This window comes from Dromaius novaehollandiae, chromosome 3, assembly GCF_036370855.1.
Source record: "Dromaius novaehollandiae isolate bDroNov1 chromosome 3, bDroNov1.hap1, whole genome shotgun sequence".
Lineage (NCBI taxonomy): Eukaryota > Metazoa > Chordata > Aves > Casuariiformes > Dromaiidae > Dromaius > Dromaius novaehollandiae.
In genome coordinates, this window is record NC_088100.1 from 128,776,077 (window position 1) to 128,802,949 (window position 26,873).

General features: G+C 36.4%; 1 protein-coding gene across 1 annotated transcript in view; it reads right to left on the minus strand.

Moving 5' to 3' along the window:
- GPCPD1 (glycerophosphocholine phosphodiesterase 1) overlaps positions 1-26,873 on the minus strand; it is a 50,202-nt gene that overhangs the window by 22,587 nt on the left and 742 nt on the right. The window contains exons 2-7 of the mRNA XM_064510099.1: positions 18,474-18,559; positions 11,914-11,998; positions 10,425-10,506; positions 3,998-4,073; positions 1,856-1,897; positions 432-555 (exon numbers count right to left, since the gene is read on the minus strand). Coding sequence (XP_064366169.1) covers positions 432-555; positions 1,856-1,897; positions 3,998-4,073; positions 10,425-10,506; positions 11,914-11,998; positions 18,474-18,522 — 458 coding nt within the window. The 5' untranslated portion in view covers positions 18,523-18,559. The remainder of the gene's footprint in view (positions 1-431; positions 556-1,855; positions 1,898-3,997; positions 4,074-10,424; positions 10,507-11,913; positions 11,999-18,473; positions 18,560-26,873) is intronic.

Consider the following 26,873-nt stretch of genomic DNA (forward strand, 5'->3'; position numbering starts at 1 on the left):
CGTCAAGGCAAGGATGGAAGAAATACTTGTGAAAGAAGCCTGTTGCCTATTACTTAAACTGTGGTATCATATCTGCTTTATACATTTTTAAGAGTTTGGAAAGGCAACTATCAGAAAGGCAAGAACTGAAAAGTATTAAGTCAGCAGTAAAACTAGAATAGTTTTGTTTGACTACTTGTCTTTCTTTTCAGAAACAGAAAAAACTCTTCTGACATTATATTAATAATAAAATGAGGAAACTGAGACATACTACTGATTTAATATTATCATCACATTTTTACAAAGTGTTTATATATCTGGAAATCAGGTTGACTGTACATCCCTATTCGTAACCCAAAATATTAATAGCTACATTAATTAAGTAAGAAATAGTGACTGGTGTTGAAAATTAACATTAGCTAAATTGCAGACTGAGATGAGCAGGCTCTTACCTAAACCTTGATGTTTTAAATTCTTTCTTGGATATTGAGACAGGTGGTTTTTCTGAATAATGCAGGCGTAATCTTATTTCTGTTTGACATGTCAGCCACCCAGCATCCACAGTTTTAACACCATCTGCCAAAAATTAAACAACAGAAAGCAGTAAAGACACCTTAATAATTTTCTTTATTTTCTAAAGAGAGAGCCACACAGTATAATATACAAAGCTTGCAACTGCTTTATAAATATAGTTCCTCTGGCACCATCTTCCAGACACCACACTTATGACCAGGAAGCAATTGTTGAGCGCATCCTTTCATGTGTCTTTCCTGAACTAGACACAATGGGCAACAGGTACTGTATGCTGACTACCTCTTGCTCTTATATGGTGTCATCTTTCAAGAGAAACAAATCGGAACACCAGCTTCTCGAGTTAACCATCTGAAGCAGAAAGCTAATTTCAGTATTAATTTTATCCATGATATCAACAGCTAAGTAAGCCTCTAAGGTAGGCAAAACAGTCCCTTGCCGCAGCATCTCTCAATACAAGGACAAACACATTCTGAAACTCTGAAGATCCGTAAGCAGCTTGAGACTCCCTGTTTCTGTTGAAATATAAATGTCATACTAGCTCACTGCAAGCAAAATCAGTAAAGCAGCGTAAGCTTGCAGGACAGGAGGTATCAATAGATACAGTGGAGAAACGAAGCATGGAGGAAAATCCTCAGCCTCGTCACCAGGACACGGAGAGCCTAGGATCACAATGGTCAGGAGGCACAAGCTGCCAAACCAGAGGCTGAAGGCGATCCCACAGTTTTTAAGAGTTCCAGAAAAACGTGTGATTTGGTGAGAATGTGAAGAAAAGTGAAAACTTAAAGACAAGCATGAGATATGACAAAGGAAAGAGTTAACCTGGGGCTAAGAGACTGAGCATTTAGTGAGAGGTAAATTATATCTGCTGAAAGAGTTTTAAGGTGACACATGCACACACAAGAATATGAGATTTAAGTTTATGGGAGGTTTTGGTAGTTATGCGCATAACTGAAGAGTTAGACTGCATTCATTTAGTATAAGCAGAGACATTTTTCTAGAGAGGAAGAGTTTTTTCTACGGCTAGTTTTAAAGAGAAAGCTAACAGTCCATTCTGTTTTTCCAAATTTATATGCTCATAATCTAGAGTTTGCAAATTTCAACCTTTAACATCAGCACATTGACAATATTTCAAATTTTCTTTGCAAATATGTTTATTAATGTCAGAAGGGAGTACAGCCTGAATGTGAATTCACAAATGCTAGATTCAAATACAAGTGTATAAAGCAACCATTAATGGATAATTTCTACCTAAACTAATTTAGCATTTCAAAATATTTTTCAACTGTAACACTTAATCTCATTAAAATTAAATACATGGTAATGATCAATATATCTCACTTACTGTGGACTCCAAAGCATCCATCATCAATAGTTATTTCATTTTCTAGAATTGAAGGGAGGGGAAAAGAATGAAATAAACTAGTTAGTATTCATGCTATAAGGAATTATTGCCAAACTATTCTACTTTTCCACTTCATTTCTAAAAAGTATATCTAATAAAAAGCAGAAAAAGAGAAATTGACAAAGAATAAGTGTATTTATTGCAACCTTCCATAAAATTTATTCTAACTTCATGTTTTTTCTTGGTTTCTGCAAGAAAAGACAACCAATACAAGAAATGCCATAAGATGTGCATTTTACCTGAAGTAATCTGAACTGAGAAAAGCAAGGTTGCATTTTTTTCCTAGGTTGCTGCAGTATTTTGCTGATACTATCTACATCCTGCTAGAACGTAAGATATTTTTCTCATTAGTGTCTAAGACATTAAAGTTTCTTGTAAACATACAAGAAAGCTGTTCTGCACATTTACAGCTAAAGCTTACAATCAAGTTAGTCGCAACTAAAATGCTAATTTTGTCCATGTGACAGAAATCTATCCTAGGATAAAATATTCAAAACACTGATTTCACACTTACTTTTAGCCTTACCCTCTCCAAAGTTCTAGTATGTGAAATCTTTAGGCACTAAGTAGACTCACCAGCATTAACAGAATTACAGTAATCTAAAGGAGTTATGAAAGTTTTTTAAAGTGTAAATCTAACAAAATTTTGCCTCTACAGTCATTAATCCCATCTTTTTCATAAGAATAACTGTCCTCCCTTCAATTTTTAATAACCATTAGGCAACAATTTTGTATCATAATGAGCAGTTTCTGACTAGCATTAACGGCTTGTCATTTTTCCAAAACCCTACTATTTTCTATTGTACTTCTAACAATTGATATAATGGGATACTTTTTAACAGGAACACTTTTTACCCAGCCTTCAAGTGCTAATATCCTTGTTTTCTGTAATTTATTAAAGACTTCTTGTGAAGAAAGCCACTCTTAATGAAAAAGATCCTAGGGAAGTTCAGCTTGAATGATAAAATTAAGTTTTAATTTGATAAACTTAAGGGTCTATTTAAAAAGGTACTAGGCATTTTTAATCACAGTATTCTGTAGAGGGTGTTTCTGACATATTAATTCAATTATGAAACAAGCACTGAGTGTTACTTGAAAAAAAATCTACTTGGAATGAAGTTATCCAATTTAGAGACAGTCTAAACAGAGGACAGACTGCTTCCCTAGATCTCAATAACTGACAAATACAGAAAATTCATTCTGTTACTGGAAGAGAAACCCTTAACTGCACTAATCCAAATGAAATAACAAAAAGCAGTAATCATAGTACTACTCACGATTAACTAAAAATTTCTTTAATACCATATTCTTTCTAAAAGACATGTACTTTCAATGACTCAGAAGGTATTTAATAGATGTAAAGTCATAAATGTGGAGGAAATAACGTTTTTCATATCCCAGAGGAGACAGTGAATAAAAAATGCCATTCTATAGCAGCATAAGAGATCTAAATTACAAACTGCATTCAAAGATTATTTCAGTCACTCTTATAAGAAAACAAACAAACAAAAAAATCTCAAAACTTTTCCCTTGTTCAGAAAAGCATTAGAAACTTATATGCAAATTGTCATGTCACCCTTTCTTCCAGCAAATTAAATTTCTGGTAAGTTACCAGTCAAACAAGCCCATTCATGTTTCTATTTATATTACTCAATATACTTAAAGATGTCTAATTACTTAAGAATTTTTGCTTTAAAATTTTACTAATGAATTTGTATTTAAACAAAAATCGTAGTGCTTCATGCCCTCCCCCACCCCACATTTTCTCTGAAAAATAATATGGAGCCTTAGTCTCAAAGAATGAAACTTACAAAAAATTGTGCTAATTCCAGATTAGCAAAAAAGCCCCACATCATTTTAAGGATGACAGCAAAGAATTTCACCTCCACTCCATTTTTAAGACATTTATTGATATCTATTTTGAGAATAAGGTCCATGTTGTGCAAAGAAAAAGTTTATACCTGCAACATGTTAATAAATTTAAGTATTTTAAAGCTATAGTTATCAATCCCACTACACCAATGTGCAGCATATTAGCAATCTTATGCATATGCCTCAAACAGATGCAGTTGATGCCCATACCTAAAGGGGTTATTGATCGTGGTTGTAGATGAGTCTCCCACGTGTGAACTATGACTTGGCAGGGACCACCGATAGTCTGTAATTTAAAAGTTAAATGTCTGCAATAATTTCTTTTGTTATATCTGATTTTCTAGCCATGAAACTATTTGGGATGGTTGTGAACTAAACTTATAGACTTAAGGTAAAAAAAGAGAGAGAGAGAGAGAGAGAAAGAAAGAAAGAGAGAGAGAGAGAGAGAGAGAGAGAGAGAGAAAGAACAGATCAGGCTTGTTTCTTACCCCTGCAACTGCTGATGACGCTATTTGATGCGTCGGGTCACACTACATATGACAAAACTTGTGACAAAGTCTGACAGGGTGGAGCTTAAATGTAATTATTAAATTTTTACTGTTTATAGCTATTCCACTGGACTGCTATACTTTTTCTGATACAAGAAATCAAATTATCCCTGAATTCATTAGGTGTGTTTTCTTTTTTCTTAAGATACTACAGCAGCAATTCATAAAAAGAATTCACATATCACTTTGATTCTAAAAAGCACTTCACATCTGCTTGTGCAGTTAAAAGTTACAGGGGTACGTTCTCCCCCTAAATTTGCTCAACTAATTCAAAGTCTAGAATGCAAAATTATTTTAACTGTGGTACAGAAGAGCAAATTATTTACTACCTCAGCAAGACATAAATAATTGGAGTTTTGCTAAATGAGATGAAAAATAAACCAATGTAAAAGAATATGCCTCACTTTAGCCAAAAAGTATCTGAATAAGACCACCTAAGTCACTCTAGAAAGAAACTGTCATTTTCCCTTAGTGCTTATGACTAATAGTAACAACTATGCAATGCTGTTATGAAATTGCTGCAGAATTTGCCATTGTGATGTTCTGGGCTTGAACAACTCTTATTTCAAGAAGGACTAAGCTCTGTTGCCCACCTAAGTCATATAAGCTTTAATGCCAACTTGTCCGAGTAGTTCAGGATCTTGTTTAAATGATTTCAGTTCAACAGGAACATCCAGAAGAGCTTCAAACTCAGCAGTAAAATTACATGATATCCGAATGCTCAGTGTATCAATTCTTTAGCAGCAGATGGGATTTTTTGACCTGTATCGAACAAATTTAATCTACTATGGTTTTGGATGAGTTAACAGCAAATGCCAAATATTTAAAAAGCATTTAATAATAAGGGTTTGCTCTGTGACTCATTGCTAAAAGCAATTCAATTTTCCAGTGAACTCAGAGGCATGTATTTCTAGGAGCCATGTCAGAATAAAATACATATGCTTAAAGTTCAGTTGTAAAGATAGAATACATGCAAGTACAAATACAATGATATTCTTTTTTTCAATTTATTCATGTTATAGGGTAATTTTAATTAATTCTCCCCTTCTCTGCTGTTGCCACCACACACGCTCTTATGGACTTTTAGCAAAACAACATTCATGTGAAGTTCCCCCTCTTCCTCCCTTTTTTTCAGCAGATGCACACTTGTGTGTCACAATCTCAAGTTTCTACAGCTGAAACCTTTGTTTGCCAGCAGAGAGGCTACCACTTCCTAACACCAAGTAGTCTAGCAAGCTCTCCAACAGCAACTTCCAGGAACACATACACAGCTTGTAGTTTGCAAGGTTGGGGAATGTGAATCTTTTCTAAAATAGACTGTTTCTTCAAAAGTTAAGCAAAGGTTTCTACTTGTAGAAAAAAACAAAATACTATATTAAAATACCAATAATACCAGCTTTTTCTTAAAGGATAAATATACTGTTGCAATTGTACATTTTAATTTTAGGTTCTAAAATTATGAAAATGAATGAATAACATTATCCTAAAATAAAGCATATCACGCTAGATACAGTTAACAAAATGTTATGCCCAAAAAGGGAAACATCAGACTGATGATGAATTTAAAGCTAGCACCCTCAACACTTTACATACTTAAAAAAAAGAACAGACAAGCAAAGCTGCCTGGAAAAAAAGTGGCAATGGAACAGAGGATGTACATGAAATAGACTGAGAGTCCTCTCCCAATCTCTTCTCAGACCACTTTCCCATTTATAGGCATTTAAATAATCTGCAGCTAAAATGTTTTACTTACAGGTAACAGAAGCTGCTGTTACAATCAGGTTAAAATACTAAGGCAATTTCAGTGGCATATACTGACCACACTTGAACAACAGCCCAGCTCAGATGAGCCTGTAGCAGAAGTTAATGATGTGTCACTTGATGTTTGTATTATGGTAATGTTATATAAAAGACAGCCTCTGCTATGAAGATCTTGAAAAGCACCTACCCTAATGTCATGACAAGCATCACAGTGAGCAGTATACTGAGATTATACTAACCGGCACTCTATGGCATGCATCTCTGTCTATTAACACAGAGAATTTCTTTTTAAGTAAATCTTGATGTTCATTTAATCAAACATTTGATTCAACTTTAAAGCTCCTGAAGGAAATTCAGTATTTTTTTCAGAAATCAAGTTCCCATACACATGACAAGCTGGAAGTCCCTCCAGAAATCATTACATACTTTTGAAATGTAGGGTAAAATGCCTATGTGGAAGCCAACTTACGTTACAAGTTCAAAACAGTTTGATTCATGCTCTGCATGAATTGCTTGGGTGCTCAGTACATTTCAAAAATCAAAGCATTTCTGTGGATGTTTAAATAAGAATTTACAAGGCCAGTTTCAAAAGTCCTGATCCAAGGCAACATAATAGATTACAGACATCAAGAAAAACAACGTATTCTAAAACCAACCAACAAAAACCCCACCATTTACCAAACTGCACTTTACAGTTTACATCTTAAAACTATGTTTCAAGGATATTAATCTACTTCAAGAACATGAAACAGTTAAATGAAATAATTACTTCACTGCTGATGCTGGGTTTCTGACAAAAATCTCTCTGGATTTCTGTATCATAGTAATAGACAATAATTAAACACTAATCAACCAATGAGTATTTATGCAAGTAACCTCACAAGGCAACAACACATAAAAGTCAATCGTCACAAAGTCCTAGGCTAACTAGAGATTTTACAGCTCCTGTATTTCAAAAACCAGTTTAACACACAATCTTTATCCCAGCATAGGCAGAACAGAGATATTCCTTTGTTATTAGCAGGGTAACCAGGAGTTATTAGCCTGGCAGAAGCTTTACTAAGGCAATCTAAGTTTCATCTTTAATAATACATTCAAAGCACTAAATGGATTTGGCTTATTTACATTTTAGAAAATTAATTTAAATCTCATTTGAAACATCTGTAGTTAAGTGATAATCTCCCAAATTTGAAAAATGTTCACCAATCCAGTTTTAAAATTCTGCTACATCCATGGACAGCTTAGTTATTTCACACTTCCTTGAAAGAAATACCCCTAAACTTGAATACTTATTTACTGTATGGAAAAACAAAAATATAGAATATGGCTTAACACAATAGAGTATGTACACACTTTAAAAGGTTCTGAAATATGTATAATGCAAATAATACATATTAAAACATTATCCTACAATATGAGATATACACAAAACTTAAATTCCAAACAAGACTTTTGTAATAAACAAAAGGTGTATGTAGAATAAAAAACATGGGAAGATCCTCACAGTAATGTAACTGCTATTGGACTATCTGCAAGACTGAGGAAAAAAAAACTGGAGCAAAACAGTTTAAATTATTGTCTTATTTAATAAAATGTATTTATTTACTTGACTTTAAAAATGCTTCGGATGACTCTTATATTATCATTAGCATGTATATAACATGTTAAAAGCTCTTTCCCTTGATATGCAGGAGCCAAGACAAGCACCAATTTTATAGGAAAAAAGTGTGTGCGTATATGCATTTATCTGTAATTCTAAATAAGGGGAAAATGATGAAATGCTACATGTAAAATAATCTTCTCTGTTTATGTAACCATGTTCATATTGACACCAAAATACCTCAGTGCAAACAAACCAAACTTCTCTTGATATCCTACTGTCCTTCAAGCAAAATAATAACTGAAAAATAAATCATACCTAAATGATATTTTTGTAGGGAGGTGAGGAAAATACTTTTCTATTTGTTTTTTCCTAAATGTGAATTATTTTCACATCTAGTCTGTACCAATATTTTGGTTAACAGGAAAATGTTTATTTCTCTGCATTAACGTACACTACCCCCATGTTTGCAAACATGCACACCTATGTCTATATAATTGGCCACCTCAAGCATCTTCAAAAATGCAGTTCCTACAGAAAGTAAGAGAATTTTAATTTAAATTGGCTCAGTCTTCAGCATGATTTACTCAGTTATATGGTGACAGGTTCATACATTCAGACTTTACCACAGATTTAAGACTACATATAGATTTAAGTAATCATCCAACAAATTAAAGATCATGATGTACAGAATTCCATGATACAAAATGTTAGCATTGTCTGAAGGACCGTGCATCAGAAGCCTTTCAAATTTTGGAGGTTAATCAATGCAAAGCCTTATGAAAAATCTATTGATATAAAAATACTCAGAATATTTTAATTTAGAAATCTCTCTTCCTTATCAGAGATATTAATGCTACAAACAACTAGGTCCTCCATATACGGTCTCATCTGCACCATTCTGTGTATTACATTCCTGTTAAAATGCAAGGATCCTGCTTTTTCATTGTTCTTTAAAGAAATTCATGAAAAGGGGAAGAAAACACTGAGGAAAAAAATATAGCTACAAAAAATTGTGTTTTACAAGAAACAAAGGCCTGTGGTCCTGTGCTCTTAACAGGTTTAGCTTAGACACTGGTCTGATAACTGTGTACCCTGGCAATTCACATATTTTGTTTTGTAGGGTTTTTTCCTTTCTTTTTTGCACAAAGAAGCTCTTTACTCTGGTCTTCCAAAAAAATCATACTTACCTTGGCAGACTCTGCATCACACGGTACATAAAGCGTGCACGATACAGAGCACCTACTTAAAGAAACACACTCACCAATACATGTTGTAAACTTTTGCAAATGTTAAAATGGAAACTGCGTTGTCTATGAGCACATTTTTGCCAATTTGTTCTCACTAAGTGTGCTTTTTCTAGCATGTTACTGCCTATATTTTAAACTTACGGGCATTTGTGAGAAATAGAAGGGTCCCATCAGAGCTGCTAGGCCTTAAAAACAGACCTACTTCTGGCCTCAGTCTGACCTCAAAAGAATCTATAATCAGCCTTCCCTTCTTTTGCTCCAGAGTAATAATTTAAATGTCAGATTAGACTACTTCACATGCTGTAATAAAAAACAGGATACAGTCTCCTGTATTTTGTTTCAAATTACTATCTTTCACTGAGAATTTTCATGACACCTCTGTCGAACATATTTTCAGTGAAAGAAAGGCTAGTCCAGCTGATAAGAACTTACACACTCTTGACTGTAATTTAAAATATTTAAAAGATATAGAGCAACATGATTCTGCAACCCTTTTACACATTTAGCTAAAGCCTTCGTAATGCTAATTTCAACAAAGAATTAAAGCCCAAAGTGAACAGCTACAGGAAATTAATAGAAGTAATAAAGACAGCAAAGCTAACTTTAAATAGTTTATTTCTTACAGTTATTACTGGTTATTAAGAAAAATAGTTGAAGAGTAGCTGTTCATTTTCCCCAATTAGCCCAACACCTTTATGATGCTGTCCATCTCATCCCTAGTCTGAAGATCTTCCCCCATACTCTAATATTTCTACAGACCAGTATATTGCCACATACATTCAACTCACATGCAACTTGCATATAAATATCAGTTAAAAAAAACCCCACACATCTGTGTGTGTTTCTTTCTTTTTTTTTTTTTGATCATGCAAATAGCTACACACAAATCTAGAGAAAATACCAGGATGCGCCAATCTTTGTTTTCTCTTTTCACCAGAAGAGGTTAACATGCATTAGTTATGCAGGACAAAAGTTAGTTAACACTTCTAATATCTTACCAAAAACATCTGCAATAATTTAAAAAAACTGTAATAGATTAGGCAGAATTTAAATAAAACTGCTCAAATTCACCACTTTTCTCCTGCTATTACTTACTTACATGCTGGAAATCCTTGCTCTAGTTAAGTCCCTATTTAATTATAAGCGTAGGAGTTGTTACAGCGCTGCTATAACAAGTGAAAATTTCCCCATATTGTTTAAGCTTTATAATACTGTCAGACATTTCCACTGGCATCTTTTAGAAACAGTAACACTGGTAAAAGACAGAAGATGACTTGACTACAATAATTAGTTAACAGTGGACTGTCATGTATTTCTGAAAGTGTAATGTTTGTATTTTGATAAGCATTTTAATGTTTCATATGTTATAATTTAAGATTTCCTTCTAAAAACTGAAGTAAAAAGACTTTTCTGAATCAAACTTGAAGGAATTTTTCACTAAACATGAGCCAACTTAAAATAAAAATGGCCATACATACCTTCGGTTTTAAGAAGTACCCTTTAAAATATCGATACTGAACAGGAACTCCTCTAGGAAGTTTTACAGTAGTTTTCCATACACTGTAGAAAAACAGTTTTAAAAAATTAATCTTCAGTTTTCTGAAGTTTCATCCAAAGTTCTAAAAATGATTTTAACTTAACAGCTCTGCTATCATCAAGAAAGAGATAACAAATTGGTTTTAATAGAGACACTTTTTTGGAGTATGATTTTCTCATCTAAATACTTCTGTCAGTTACATACACTTCTCAGCTTTTTTTTTTTTTTTTTTTTAAGATAGTACAACAATCTGTTCTAGAAACAGACTGAAAAGTAACAGGCAAATATGCTAGCTTTTTTTTTTTTTTTTTTTTTTTTTTTTTTTTTAAACTTTGATGACAAAATGAGTTTGCACCATGATATTCTAAAACAGCTCGTGAGGCTCAACACATTTCATAGGCTACTGTTTATTATGATTTTGTATCGCTTAACTGCTTCAGCCATTTTCTACAAGAATGTTTCAGCCATTCTCTATCAATCCAAAGCAGCAACCAAGCTGTACAGAAGGATGACGCAACTGTAATACTTCAGTACAGTATGCAACACTATCAGCTCTTCCATTAACATGAGAAACACTGCAGCTTAACAGCTACCTCAGATATATGCTTGTCCTAAGAGATCTTCTAAAGTAAAGTTCAATGTATTACTACAAGAAAGCTTTTTACAAGGTAACTTGGCCAAACCTGCATAAAGCATAATAAATACTTAGGACTGAAACTGCACTTTCTAAACTACAGATCTGAAGAGCTGCAAAAGTGCAAGAATTCTCATCCTCATTTAACAGATGGGGAAAACAGGATGAAACAGTTAAGGGATTCATCCAAGATTGCAAAGCAAGTCAATCACAGTGTTACAAATACATCCTATGAGCCCTATTTCCTGCACCATACAGCCAAAGAATGATTGGCAGGGCACCACTTTAAAAAAATACTGAATTTTTCTGCTGTATTTAAACTTCCTTTACATACACTCATGTTCATACATGCACACAAACCACTTAAGAGTTTTAATGGAACTCTCATTTTATATCATCTTCTTCCAATCTCTTTAAAGCCACAATAACAACTTACATCCGTTAAAAAGAAAGTAAGTACTATAAACATCTCCTGTAACTTACTGTATACTTAAGTTATCCATAACCCTTCTCTCCATAGCAGCTTCTTATTCAAAGTATCTACACATATACTACTGAAATATGCCCCCCACAATGGCAGAAGCATCATTCGAAACTAGAAAAGCATACCTGAAGTTACACATTTTATTGGACACCTCCTAAGCTCGCATTCAAAATGTTCAAGGGCAAGACATGAAGTTTTACAGAGTTTTACCACACAGTAGGTGTAGTTTAACAGTTTTAAACTCAAAGAATAAATTTGCTCCAGAACTCTAGTTACTTCAAAGAAAAAAAAAAAAAAAAAAAAAAAACTTACCCATCAACATTTTGGAGGACTATTGCAACCTGTGGATTCCAATTTCCCAAAGCATTGCAGTTCCCACATATTGCAAAAACCTCTCCTAAAAAAAGATCATAATTGTTAGTATTCAAGCCTATCTGGAATTAATAAGTACACTCTAAATAGCCATATCTTTAAGTATTTCAATGGTATGCACCAGACCACCCACCAAGCCCACTCTTTTGGGCTCAGAAAGGAAATATTCCCCACCTGGAACTACACCACCATTCTCTTTTCCATCATAAAAACCTCACTGAGGAGGACTAACAACAACCCCTATCTGTTAAAATGGTTGACTTCCAAACCCTCCTGCAATAATACTGTCTTTAGTAATGCAGAGGGCAAATTTTCACTGTGAAATGCTTAATGTCAAGCTGAACAGCTTTTTTATATAACATATATATGCACAACAAATACTAACATACATGCTTAAAAACATTAAGTCTTTAAAATTCACATCAATAATCTAGAAAGCATAGATAAAACAGGAGGTTGCCAACATAATCACCAAGACAACACACATTTAATTTTATTCTTGTGAGAAACAGAATTTTGTTGCTATGCTTTAGGTCTTTTATTGAACAGAAAAAATGAATGCTGTCACACAACAAATGTTACACTGTCACACACTGTCTACCATAATGTATACACACATATAGAAAGAACACACATGACTGCAACAGTACAAGAATGCTTGATTCATGTTGCAGCTTATCCTGGTTTTCAATATAAAGCCTATACATAAGATTCTAAGAAGAATAACAACGATAAATGCAACTGGAAAGCACAGATTAATGTTTTGCTTTTTACAGGGTTTCAACAATATTTTTTAGACAAAAGGAAAAAATTATATTACAGAAGAAGGGAGGAAATACGAAGTTTTAAAGGTATACTTATGTGCTATCTGCTTAACCTTTCAGTCGTGCTGTGCAAAACCTAAGAACTATTAGAGCATTGGAGCCACTTCTAAATAAAATGTAATAAAAGAAGTACTGAAATTTACTTCAATCTCTAACACACAATGTCTAAATGTAAAGTTTCAAACAAATTCACCTTAAACTAAAGCCAGAAATGAGGAAGGTCAGCTAGAGTTAAAACAGCCCCTTAATTCTGGAAAATAAATGTTTGGAAAACAGAGGGGGAGAGTATCAAGAACCATCATCCTACTTGGCTCGTCAGCAGCAAAAGCAAGGATCAAACTTGTGGCTGAAAAGTCTCAGAGAAACAAGTATTAATCTTAATAAAAGCCAGTATCTCTGACAGTAATTTCATGTTCTCAAGCTGTTAACGCATTAGGTGCTGGAGCCACAATAATCTAAAGATACAAAGAAGGTGAGCAATATACAAAGATGCACAACCTTCTACTAAGCCAAATGATTTAGCTGAAACTTCAAGTCTGAAAGAAATAGTCCTGAGGAAGTGCTTATGCTTCTAGAATTGTGTCCATTTTTTCCAGCTATACAGGTTAATCTAATAGAGGATAACACCAGGTTTGATTACAGAAGAAAACAGTGCAGACCCAGGGGACACAAAGAATTTACAACACTGAGGAAGACAGTAAGATTATTTGGTCCTAAAAACAGCTTACTAAAATAAGCAGATAACTGAGAACACCTTGCACTACAATCTGTTTCTGCAAAATCTTTTGATTAAAGAAAAAAAAGCTTTCTGGATACTCGCTGTAAGCATACAAATGCAGACAAAACTCAGCTGTGTATACAATTACCCAGATCAGCTGCTTTACCTTTTCCAGTCTGTACTGTAGCACATTTTGGTTTGTTTTTTTGCAGGGTGAGAGGAAGGGGGATGGATAACCACCTGAATACCACACGGTTACAAACTCTGACTAAAGATAAATAAGAGAAGCCAAAATTCTGTTAATACCCCTTTAAAATAGCAACTTTTAGTCCATCTTAGTGTACTGTAAAAGAATGAGGTCTGGCTTATTCCACAGCAAGCTGAAAGCAAATGCAGGCCTGCCATATACAGCTTCTATCATAGGAGGTAAAGATAAGGCCTCCACCCTCACCAATTTCTAAAGTGTAATCTAAATTATATTCCTCTCAGTTACATTTAGCTGTAATAGTTTTCTGTCCTTTTTTTAATCTCAAAATGTGTGAACATTCAGTGCCCTGATGAAGATTTAAGGGAGTCATAGCTACTGCTAGTAACCCTCTTCTTTTTGCTGGGATGAGGCAAAAATGAAGCACTCCACCTCACCAGCACGTAAAAGCTGATGCCAGTATGCAGGGTTTCATAATCAATGTTGACTCCAGAAGTAATTTGGCCAGAGGGAGTCAAAGCCTCATTCCCATGCTGGGGATGCTCTTTTGCCCTGCCAGTTGGAACCACTGGCTTTGTCCTCAATAGCAAAGGATAGCGATGTGGAAACAGAGTGCTTCAGCACTCCAGGAAAGGTTTCTCGCCTCGTACCACCAACTACCCACCACAGTGGATTTGACAAAAATCAATACACAGTATTTCCAAATAAACCAGAAATACTGCTGCTCAGAGAACTGCCAGTAGCTCTGGAAACCTATCTCCCTCCTTTGACAAGACTACGTCCTGCCACTGCTGCATCTCAAAGCTCTCCTTCCCTAGTGAAACCCAACAATATCAATGCTGCGATAAGCAGAAACAACCTCCTGTCATCTCCTTATGCCATCCATATCATATAAGTATTTGCCAAGTAATTCTTCACAACTAGCCACTGAAATCAGAACTAGCTTTCCCTGTTTGCAGATATCGTCAATAAAAAAAGCTACTCCTCCGAAGTCGACTTTGCTAGTGACAGAGACATCACAACACTGGAAACGACGCTGCAAATAGAGCAAGGAAAGCATGGCTTGCAATACTCACATCGGATAGCTACACTAGCCACATGCTTTATAGACTCAGTTGATCTAAGGTCTATTTATTCTTTCATTTTAAAGCTTTCTCCAGAATGTTATAAAGACACTACTCCTTAGCAAAGGCTCTGTGTCCACGTTGCGTGTCAGTGTTCTTTTCCCAAATTCTCAAAGAGCTGGGAGAAACACAAAGGAGAGATCTAACACTGGACAGACGTCAAAACTTTACAATTTTTTTTTCCATTTTATTTACCTACAATGGACACTTATGCAAACAAACATTTGTCTGTAACAGGAATTTTGCCAACCTGTTTGCAATCCCACATTGAGCTGCTTCTGTTTAGTAGCTGCCAATTATTTCGGCAAACTTCCTTCTAATTTCCTAAAGATGAAGGTCAAAGTAATAAGCACAATTATCATCAATAAATCTGATTTCTCAGGCACTTGAAACCTTATGCAAGCATTGCCTTTCATGATATCAGCATGTCAACAGCCAGGGCTGTCTTAAAAAAAAAAAAAAAAACAGTTTCCTTTAGCTTTCAATAAAGTCTGAGATCTGAACTGTAATCTTAGTGTTCTACATGATCTAACGCCTCTTGTTCCTCATTCAGATTAAAAAAATTATTTGACAAATTTGCCACATTACTTGAATAACTAAGAAAGTTATATTTTCTGATAATAAATACTACATCTGGCTTGCTCCAGAAATAAATCTTATAAAGTAATGCCCTCCGTGCATATATGCCACTATTAACTTTTAAATTAATTTGTTGCTGACGGTCAAGATCTTGATGCTACCAGTTAGTGACAACAGATATGTGGATAAACCAGGGAGGTATGCATGGGATCTGCTGAACAGAGAAACCTGAAGCAGGTGTTCAGAGCTCATAAGATACCAGAGAATTTACGTAAAAAAGGTATATCCTAAACTGGGGAAGGGGAAAATACAAGACAAAACAGACTTGTCTGCAAAACTCCCCTCTTACATCACAAGCCAGCCATGTTTTAATTTTGAAGAAAAGCAAGAGAAAAAATATATTCCCTAGGCAGCTTTATAAATGACTCCTCAAAGAGTGTCTGCCATCTACTGCATATTTTGTCAATGCAGAAATAAATCATATATGCAAGATCATTTTGCCATTTAACTCCCAACTTCCATTTCATATTGCCTTACTGATATCCCTAACCCAGGATATTGGACTCTACCAATAGAAATTGGACTGTATCAGTTTCTTTCAAAATAAGGAATATAACATTTTCGTGTATAAGACCATGTAGTAGTATACTGAACATCTTGTTCAAGTTGCTCTATACAATGATAGGATTAGCTGTCTATGCTTGGATTCATCAGATAAGGTTTCTAATTTCAGTTATCAGAACCTCTGGTAAGTAGGAGCAATATAAAGAGGTACAGAAAGACAAATACAAAATCTGTAGTACCTTTGTGGGGGAAAAAGAAACAAACAAACAAACAAGGAAGTGTCTACTAGAAATTTTTTCCACAGATGTTATCTTCTGATCTTCTGCTGTGTTCAACTTCAAGCAAGCAGCAGTCATAGAAAGTGAGACTGGCCCTAGACCAAGAAGGTATCAGACTATTCCAGTTCTCATATAGTGAAAGACATAAGAAAAAAATGGAGTATCTTGAAGAGCTCAGAAAACAAGATTTTTTTTTAATCCAAAAGCCCACTTCCAAATATGTCCCAGCTCAAACAGGGACCACTGGATGTTCCAACTCTTAACCACTATAGCATAGCTGCATGACTGACGCAGTATCTTTTAGATGCTTACAGCAAAATGCTTTTGGTTGAAATGCATTTCGTTAATTGAACTGAAATCATTAAATACTTGTCTTCAGAACTTTGTTTCCCCTTGTTTTATAAAAAACTGAAATTTTATGATGTGCTTCATCCTGTATTAGATGAAAGATATGGGGAAATACTATTTAAAAACATCAGAGTAGCAGCTGTTCCAAACAGAAGCAATAGAAACTCCTCAGCCAAGCAGTATCTGCTTCCCTCCTGCATTCCAGCTAGCTAATCCTCACTCATCAGCTGAGGAGGTAAAGGTGGAAGCACCTGGGCTTCCTCAAAAATCCAACAACTTTTTGCATGCAACAGAATCTCTTTGTCATAGTAATTGAGGGCAAATGAAACCTTAGCAGTTCACAATATCAATGCACAGCTGAATTAGTTCTTGTCTTCAAATCAAGAAGGCTTCTATTTAATATCTAAAGTAGGAAGGTGACAAATATTACCACTGGGGATCAGACACCTTACAAACTCTACAGAACATTATGTACTGATAAAGACTTACTGCTGTGGTGACACACATTTTAAATGATGTCTCTTACTGTGTCTTACGTGTTCTTAAGACTTTTAGCTTCTGGATGACAACATTCAGAATTGGAGAAATATGAAACATCAATCAAGAGGATTTAATGAAAGTAGGCAAGTGGGTGATACACGGGAAGACTTGATGCAAGGTTGATGAATACAAGGTAGCACAACAGAAGGAAGAATCTGAACTATTTACACACCTCACTAGATTCTGAAACACCAGCCATGTAGAAAGCTTATTTCTCTCATTGTAACACAAAGTAAAGAACAACAAAATGTTAATACATTAATACAAAAATACTCAGTATACAACACTTAAGTATTTTAATTCCCCTACTCAAGTCAACGGCGTGTCCTGATTTAGTCTAGTTATGATTCCCCATTTCCAAAGGGTATCACTGAAACAGGAAGGACTTCAGTAGAAAACTAACATTGGTATATTTCTGTACTGAAAGGGACTGAAAACATTTCTAAATTTGCACGGGTTTTCAGCATGATGACTAGGTCAGAGGTTAGAGAGATCTACATAGTTAATAGTAAATAAAACACCAAACTTTATCCTTTTCCAAAAGCCAGGGAACTTCACTGAAAACAAAAGATACTAAAGTTATTATCTGTAGTTACTCCTTGTATTAAAGATGAACATTAACTTAGCAGAACTTCCTATCACAAATTGCCACTGAGACTTACAGCTTAATAATTTATTTTTAATGTCCATTTATGTAAGTGAAAACTTCTGTGACTACATTAGGCAGAAATAAAAATTAGGGTCAAAACTTCATGCTTCAGGATGCAGGGCAACCACTATACGATAAAATTAGAAAAGAAATCTAAATTATGAGCAGATGACTGTTCTTGTCACCTAAGGGATTACTAACAGCATCTTCTGAAGTACATCAGACAGAATACTGAATTTGTATTCTTTCTGTCCCTAACTTACAGTTAAGATCACGTCTCCTTGGTGCAGAGAATTTTCAAAAGGGATGCAGAGAGAATTAAAACAAAACAAACACCTCAGTGCATGCCTGACTATCAGGCATATTCCTTCTCATTACATAAAAGTTATTAGACACTGAATGATAATTTTAAAACAATCATAACTATTTCATAACTACAGTCAAAATCTCCAGCACGCTTTGAAATTATTGTTTCAAAAAACAATAAATTGGCCAAAATTCATTCTCAAATCTTAATTTTCAAACTTCTACCTACAGGTTCTTAAATAATGCATTTTACAACGACTTGTCAGTTCAAGTATCAAAATGAATTTTCCTTTGCCTCTGAAGAAAAGTGAAAAAGCAGCCTTTAAACATTCTTTTCAGTCTTGTTCTAGTTCTACCATACAAACCTGTCACGGATGGTCCTCTTACTTCAAAAGTGACTTGAGAAGGGGTCATACTTGCAGAACTTTTGTCTTAGCAAAGCTGAAGTCTCCTATAGTGGAGGAAAAAAGATATTATATTTCAGAAATAATACACTACATCTCTTGCTGTCCTAAATAAGAGAAACATGAACTTCAACCACTTATAGGGAAGGAAACAACTAGTTTACTGTTACTGTTCAAGTGAGCAGTACAACAGAAAGCTATTTAACACCAGCGGCAGGCCCAGAAAACAGCATCCAGCTGCAGAGGACCCTGTTCCAACACTGGCACAAGAAAAAATGCTAAATTAAATAGCACATTCACATATCATTATTATGCAGCATTCATCAGCCATAGGCTGAGATTTTTCAAAAACTCTTTGCTTTGACTAACTTTGCTCCCAAAGAAGCCACTGGAAGTTTTATTGTAAGATATGATATAAGATAAAACATGATATAAGATTATGAGCAACCAATAATTTCTGACTGTCTCCCTATGTTATTCTTTAGCCTCATCTTCGAAACAACATAAGAGAAATTGTACAGACAAGCAGTACCATCTTAAAGATGCACAGAAGAGAGTTCCAGCCCTGAAGGAAAAAGGGCAAGAACCCATGATGGATGACAGCTCTCTGCTGTCACAGGTAGTGAGTTGACCAGATGATTTGTATATCACCTTCAACTCTGCTCTCCTACCCAGGTTTCCAACCTTTCACATGGAGCAGCAGCAACAAGAAACACCAAGCAGCCAAAACCACTGCAGCAGGAAGGGAATGCCTATATCCCCTGTAGTCAGAACAGTTGCTGGTGGACTGTCCCTGCTTCAGTTTTATACCCTCCTGCAAAACACTACAACCTGATTAAAAAAGCTAGCGGGATCCCACTCTCCACATCTCAGCAGAAACACTATTAATGTAAAATATTCTTTTATAATACTTATGAAAGTAGCAGTAGTAGTCATATCAGAGTTAAAAAGAGATCATAACAGACCTGATGTTTCCAGACTAACTAGCATCACACAAGCACATTCCTTTGGACTTGGGTGCCAAAAAGTCAATTTACACTAATTATATGCAGAATTAACTTTGCAAAGCTCTTGATCCATTTTTTCATACCAGTGAGTTTTTAAATCAAGAAGGTAGAATGTTTTTATTACTATTATTCAGAACAGGACAAAAATACTGTTTATTTCAGTACAATGTTAGTCAGCAATCCTTTGGTGAAAATGTCAATAATAATGAAAGGAAGAACTGACAGCACTAGGGAGCAATCTGCTCTTCTCTAGCTCTATATACTACAAGCCTTTGCCTTCCAAAATTGCAATTGCACAGGACAGTTTAATAAAAATCAAACAGAAGCTCTGACAACAAAGAAAAGCAAAGGAAAGTCAGATATCAGATAGGGAAGAATACAGAAAGAAGCTCATAATCCTCATTCATTCTGAGCAATCAGAAAGAAAGCGAAGGTCTGAAGTTTGAACAACTACAATTTTTCCTCTGTATCTTCTACTCTTCTTCCTCCTCTCTGAATCTACCTTTTCTAACTAGTATTCTCTTTACATTCCATTTTCTCCTCCCTTATTTTTCTCCCTCCACCTCAAAGTGAAATGACTCTTCAGTGGGAAAAGGGGAGCAACAAAAGGCAGCCATATAGATGTTTCTGGTCATATACCCTGATTGTGCATGTGCTCTTTTACAAGTAACTGCTGTAAATAGTAAAATTCAAAAGTACTGAGGCTGGAAATAAGTACACTTAATAAACAGAAACTTCTAAGGGAAAAGAGTCCCTTTGTAAACTTTGTCATGTGTGTGTCATTAGGTGGTCTGTGTGTTAACAGTGACACATTCCAGTATTCATTTTTGGCAGCTATTTATAGACACAGAAGGTTAAAATGCAGCTTGTTTCAGTGCTGAAAATAAAACTCAACTTGTGAAACTAGTCCAGTATGACAAGAAAATCTCAGTTAGAAGCACAGAATCTAAACTACTAATGTGCATTTGTGATGACATAGAATAGTTGAGGGCCTTGGCTGTGTTCACTGACAGTCTGTCTTCAGACAGCCTTTAACCTTAAAGGGCAGAAGGGCCAAAGGGAGGAAGAAGTAGGCAGGTGACCTGCCAAAGTCAATCGAGCAGGTAAACAACAGCTGAAGCCTAAACTCAGTTCCTCAAACCAAGAGCAGGCTCTTGCCGTGTAAAAACTGCTTCCAAAACTGATGCAAAGCGACTCTCAAAATTAAACTTGATGAAAAATAGCATGTCTATCTTACTGCAACTTAATTAACTACCAGTTCATTCCCAAAGAAAATTTGAAACCCTGATCCTAGATCTATAAAGCTCATGAAGTCAGTCTTGTAAAAATTCTGTGCACCTACTTGCAAGACATTTGTGGGCTTCTCTAAAATGACTGGCAAAGAAATATTACCTTTTCTATGCAACAGTAGTTAATTGTAAGAATATGTTAACAAACTCACTTTGTAAAGTTCTCAAAATTCTGCTTAAAAAGGCCCTTTATCTCAAAGACCTACTCCACCTTCCCAGGGGACATGTATCAAGACAAGAAAAACTATAGTTTAGACCACCAAACTCAGGCATGGATTTGATAGGAGAACTGCAGCTACAGATGTTGCTCTCAAATAAGCCATTATGTCAACACAAGCATTACCCTTCATTTTAAAGAAACGTCTCTTCTAGCAGAGCACTGTGCATAAATATACAGCACAGAAGAAATAACATACATGCACTCAACAACTACATTTCAGTGCAAATTTGCTTTTGTTAATGGATCAAAACTATGCTGTATATTATCATGCATGCGTAAAGCATTCTGTACTTTCTTGATGATACAAAAATGCTTTAGGAAAAACTGTCTGGTTACGGATGGGTCCTGGGAAGAAGGGGCAGTTTAAATCCCAGAGTGAACTTGCAGGAAGCCCTAGACTAAATATGCAAATCCTCTGACCAGTAGGTGTCAGCCAATCTTTTAAAACTTACATTCCTTTAGGTCTGCAATACTGCCTTACCGAAGGAGCTGACAAAGAACAAGTGTCCTCCACTCCTCGCACCTGTAAAGATGGACTGTTTGGGAGAACATAAAGGATCCTCAGCTCAGAGAAGTCATAGCTCTGTATTCAGGGGAACCAGAGCAAGTTAGAATAGTTATTTTAGAAATATCAAACATTTCCTGATCAGCAAATACTGTATTAACAAATGCAGCTGAGCAGATTCACTAACTAGAAGCCCTTATGTAACCACCATTTTAAAACAGCTTTCAAGTTCAAAGTATTAAAACTGAATTCACATCCGCTGCGACTACGTGTCCAAACACAAGCTTGGGGTGCAAACAACTGCCCCTTTCCCTATGCCCCGCTTCCTTCCATTGATCAGCTTTTATGTAATATAACTCATCTCTTATGCAAGCAAACAAAGAGCACTTAAATTTCAGTCATTTCTCTACGGGAAACAGAGTTCTTACTCAGGTAGACGTTCATACAAGGATATCAACACTTCACTAAAAAAGTGTTTCTCCACCTAGAGATTCTTGCTTTTGCAGCAAAACAGGTCCTTTTCCTCACCATGCCACAGTTCAATCCTCTCTCATATTCTCCTCCCTTCGCAAAGCAACTCCTTACCTTTAACAGCCTCTGGAGGCCTCCCAAGAAAGTGATGACTGCACAGCAGCAGCACTCTGAATGAGTGCTGGAGGCTGTACTGATCTGCCTTTAAAAGCCTGACTCAGAAAACCCAGCCCATCAACCAGCCTCGCTGGACAGATTGGGCTGCCGAGTAAGGCTTCCAGAGCAGGGGCAAGATCAACAGCCTAGAGGGTAGGGTCGTATGCAATTTTGGTTCCCTTGTCACAAGGCAAAGCTCTCCCTGTGGTTTTAGACAGGAAGAAAAGCAACCAAGAATCATGCAGTTTCAGAAATCCACTTACTTGCCTTCATACATCCACAAGAAAAGCAACATGTTAAGTATAGTAACCTGCAGGCTGAACAGACAAGAAAAATTGTACTCATTCTAATCTAGCCTGTAAACCTTTCCTTTCTCAATTTGCTCCCCCTCACGGATGCCCTAAGAAGTACAAAGGTGGTAGGAGGTAATGTACTCCCCTAAATAATAGGGACCCCAAGCTCTCGCCTCTCGATTCTAGAAATACATTTCTAGAAGATGCGAGCAGACAACTGTGGGCTAGTAAAGGCACTTGGAAGAAGAGGGGGGAAAAAAAGACATTTAGCACTCTCCTTCTGTCATAACACAACCAACTATAAATGTACGTCAAAATATCAGCTTTCCTCTACAAATGGGAGAAGAAAAGATTAAGGATGTCATCATGGATGGGAAAGACCAAGGTGATTTGGGGGTTTACTGGATATATCTACCTACACTGCTTTTTTTCATTTCCCTAACCTTTTCAATGAACTTGGGAGCTACATGCTTTACCAATATATTTCAAGAAGTATCAGCTGTTTGCAATCTGATATCTTACACTTAGTATTTCAGGCTTAGGTAAATACATACCAGGTAATCTGGGACAATTCTGGAATTTAATAACCCAGCTGTCAGAACACCAAACAAATTTTAGACTCATGAAAATTCACAGCATTCATAAAGCCAAATGACATGCTCCCACTCGGTGCAAGTGAGATTTGTAAGACCAACTCAAATAGGTTTGCAAGGCTCTGATTTCTAATGCTCTAAGAATGATGTTTGTGACAGGCCTCAAGTACAATGTGATCATTTTTTCTACTGCAGAGACTTACAAGCCTTAAATATTAGAGGTCTTGAAGTTGCTTTTTGTTGTATTGACTGAGGGCTTTCAGAAACAGGCAGGAATCATTTGAGTCTAGAAGTTAATCTGCTCTCATGCACTTCATACTCTTTACAGAAAACTTACTAGGAAAAGGCAACTATACTAAGACAGATCTGAATGAAAACCTGACATATCAACTGTGATTTGACCATAAGGGCTGCGGAATGGCTGGGTATGCTTACCAGTGCAAGGAAAACAAGGTATTCATATCTACTGGGGAAAGACAGGAAAGACAAAGAAACAAACCCTCAGGAAATTTTACAGTAACTTCCCAAACGAGGGAAGTGGGGAGAGAAGATTTCAATTGATAGGGATCAGAATTCAGAACAAAAAGAAAGCTAACTTTAAAGGAAAAGTAAAATGTTGTTCTTTCAGTATGCAATGGGAATCCACAGTTTTGTACGCTCTGTTATATCTGGGATGCATGTAAGAGAGCGTGAACTAAAGCAATTTCATGGAAGTTAGAAGATCCAGATCATACAAAGTTTTGACCCTTCCAATGGACTTTACCAGCTGAGAATAACCAGTACCTGGCAACACGCTGATGAGAAAGTGAGAAGCGGCAGACTTGCATTGAAATACATTAAAACAAACAAACAAAACCTAGCTGATAAATTATTAGCAGAAATTTCTGATGTAAACTGTCAACCTGAAACTTCCTTGGACAACATTCTGTTTTAAGGATGACTTTACAACATGGAACGCATATTTTACAGCAACGATAAAGGATACCAAAGGATATTTTTAAATGGTCAGAATTTTTTAGAGAAATTCAGGTACCTAAATTTTCCCAGAGGTTCTTAATGGGATTTTCAAAGGTGCTTAGACAAACAACTCAATTAAAATTGGAGAGTTAGATATCTAGGTGCTGTGATCTTCCCATGATGCATTTCTATACCTTCAGACATCTGGTCCTTAATGTAAAAATACATTTAACCACTGTATTACTGAATTTGCTTAGTTATCCATAGGAAAATAATAGATCTTTGCGCAAACAGGCTCTTTCATACTGTTAGCACACACTTCATCACCAAACAGACCACAGTGCAGATTACTGATACTGTACTGCAAAAAGTAAATATATGCTCAATTATTTCAAAATATCACAACAATTTTCACATATAAAGATCAAAGGCACAGGAACTAAGAGGCTGCAGTGTTTTTACTTGTATTTTTCTTATTTTAAGCAAACATTCTCCACCTTAGAAGTACAGACTCATGAGACTTATCAACACCAAGGAGAGGTCTAATCCCAGTCTGAAGCAGGGGAAAAGCAATGCAGTTGCAGCCAACTCATTTGACAGCTGAGAGTGCATGCTGGCGCGAGCGGGGCCGATCAGGGACACTGCAGCTCCCTGTCACCTCCCTTGGGAAACGTGTACTTGAACACTAACACGCATTGCGGGAGAATGTACCATACTTACATTTTGCCTTCTTGAAAGCTGTACTATACAAAACAATAGAAAATCCATCATGCATAGCATCTGGTGCCATGCAGAACAAAGCAAAGACATGAGCCTAACTACATGAAACTACTGCTTTAAGCCAGAATTTTGTCATTTTACTCACAGAATTAGAATCTCAAGCACGAAATATCAAGTTGCATTACTGCAGACTTCACCTTTAGTATTTAAATGATATCCATTCAAATCTGATTAAATTTATAGTATGCAGACTACATTTTGTTGCCCTTGTTGCTTGCAACAAGGTACCAGAATATAAAGTACATCTAAAGTAGCAGATTAGACACATAATAAAAATAAGTAACAGTGGTTGACAGCACTTGGATTTTAGAACAAGGTCAGAGGATGTGCTTCTTAGGACATTCAGTCTAACAACTGGAGAATTTTTAGAAACAGCATTACAGTACTGACTCTTTCATTTTCACCTGAACAGCCAGAAGGTATTCCTCCCTCTTCCCCCTTCTGGACTATGCGAGAAAGCACGGCCACAAATCCTCTTTTATACTGCATTGCAGTATTAACACCGGACAGAAAACAAACTTCCATACAAGATTTGGACATGCTCCTCTGATCCAAAGGCAGGAATGTTACAAACAGAGGTATGCTGACATGTAGGAAGAAACAACACCCTAGCACTATTTCTGAAACATTAGTACATAGTAATGGTAAAAAAAATCTTTAAGACTGTATTTTCACTATCAATTTAGGTATCTGTTTGCAAGGCCAAGGCAGCCCTTGCAACCAAATGCAATATCCACACCCAATATTCTGGGTCACTTATAATGCATCTGCTTTGTTTTAAATGGTAACAATTAAATGGTTTAAGAGCTTCTTAAATTCATGTACATGCAGTGGACTTTTCTGCCATAGCTATTTCATAACTGTTTTGAAGGCCAAGTTCTTGGAAAAGTCAGGCAATAGCTGGGGCATGTTTGCAAGTACACCAAAACAGCCTTTTTTATTTCTCTTTGCTGAAATGTTCTTCATTATGTTCTTCATTATTAGCGTGTGACTGACAAGATATTAACGAAGTAGTAATTTAGCTCTTTGTGATCATACTAACCACAGTTTCTCATCTAGAAGTGACATGGACAAATAAAGTATATAATGTTCCCCACAGCCCTCAGTACTCAAAACAACAAACAACTTTTTAAAATGTTTTTCAAAGCTTGCATCCATTTTATTGATCAGCACACTGAGATGTTTACTAAGAGATTAATTATGTGGCAATTTACTTGAGTAGCATCTATTCAAGACAAATGTTGTTTCTCCTGGGAGATTTTTAGTACTTTCTATAGATTCTAGCAACAGTGGTAGAATAGAAATATATATGATAATCTATTAGGAAAAACATCTCATGATATAAAATAATTCCACTTACCAACTATTTGAATCTACTGTTAGCTTTTAAAATATTTTGAAGGCTAATCTCCTTCTAACAGTGCATGCTTTAGCGAATTAAAACACTTAAGAGCCTGCAAGACAAATTACTGATTGACGAGAAAATAGGCAAATGAAAATGAATCTCTGCCTCCTACAATAGCCGAGTTAGGAAGCAGGTAACACATAAGCTTAATCTGGAATTGTCTTGTTCGTCCGTATAAGATCAATAATATTAAAACACAAGCTGTTCCTAGTAGTTACTGTGCTCCTTTAGTCCAAAGCAGAGATGGTTACAAAGAGCAGATGAGGGCCCGCCCCAGCACAGCCGATCGCCGCCGCAGGGTGTCCAGCCCGACGCATCCCGCTGGCCGGTCTGACGGGCACTTACTGAGAGATCCGCGGCGGCTGCCCCACCGCAAACCCCACCGGGCATGGCACGTCCCGGTACTGCAGCGGGCTCGCCCGGCTCTTCGCCCGGGCAGCCGGAGGCGGCGCGCCGTGGCGCCGTGCCCGCCTCATCGCGGCCACCCGGCCGGATACATGATGCGGCGGCAGCGGGACCGCCCAGGCCAAGGCTTTTGGCAGGGACGTAAATAAACAGAGCTGCCGGCGCTGTGCTCACCCGCTGCGGGCACCCCGCCGGCCCGGGGAGCAAGCCTCGGCAGTGCCGAGGAGTCTGCACCCGCCCACGCCTGCTGCCCCCCTCGGCCGCGCAGCAGCCCGGCACG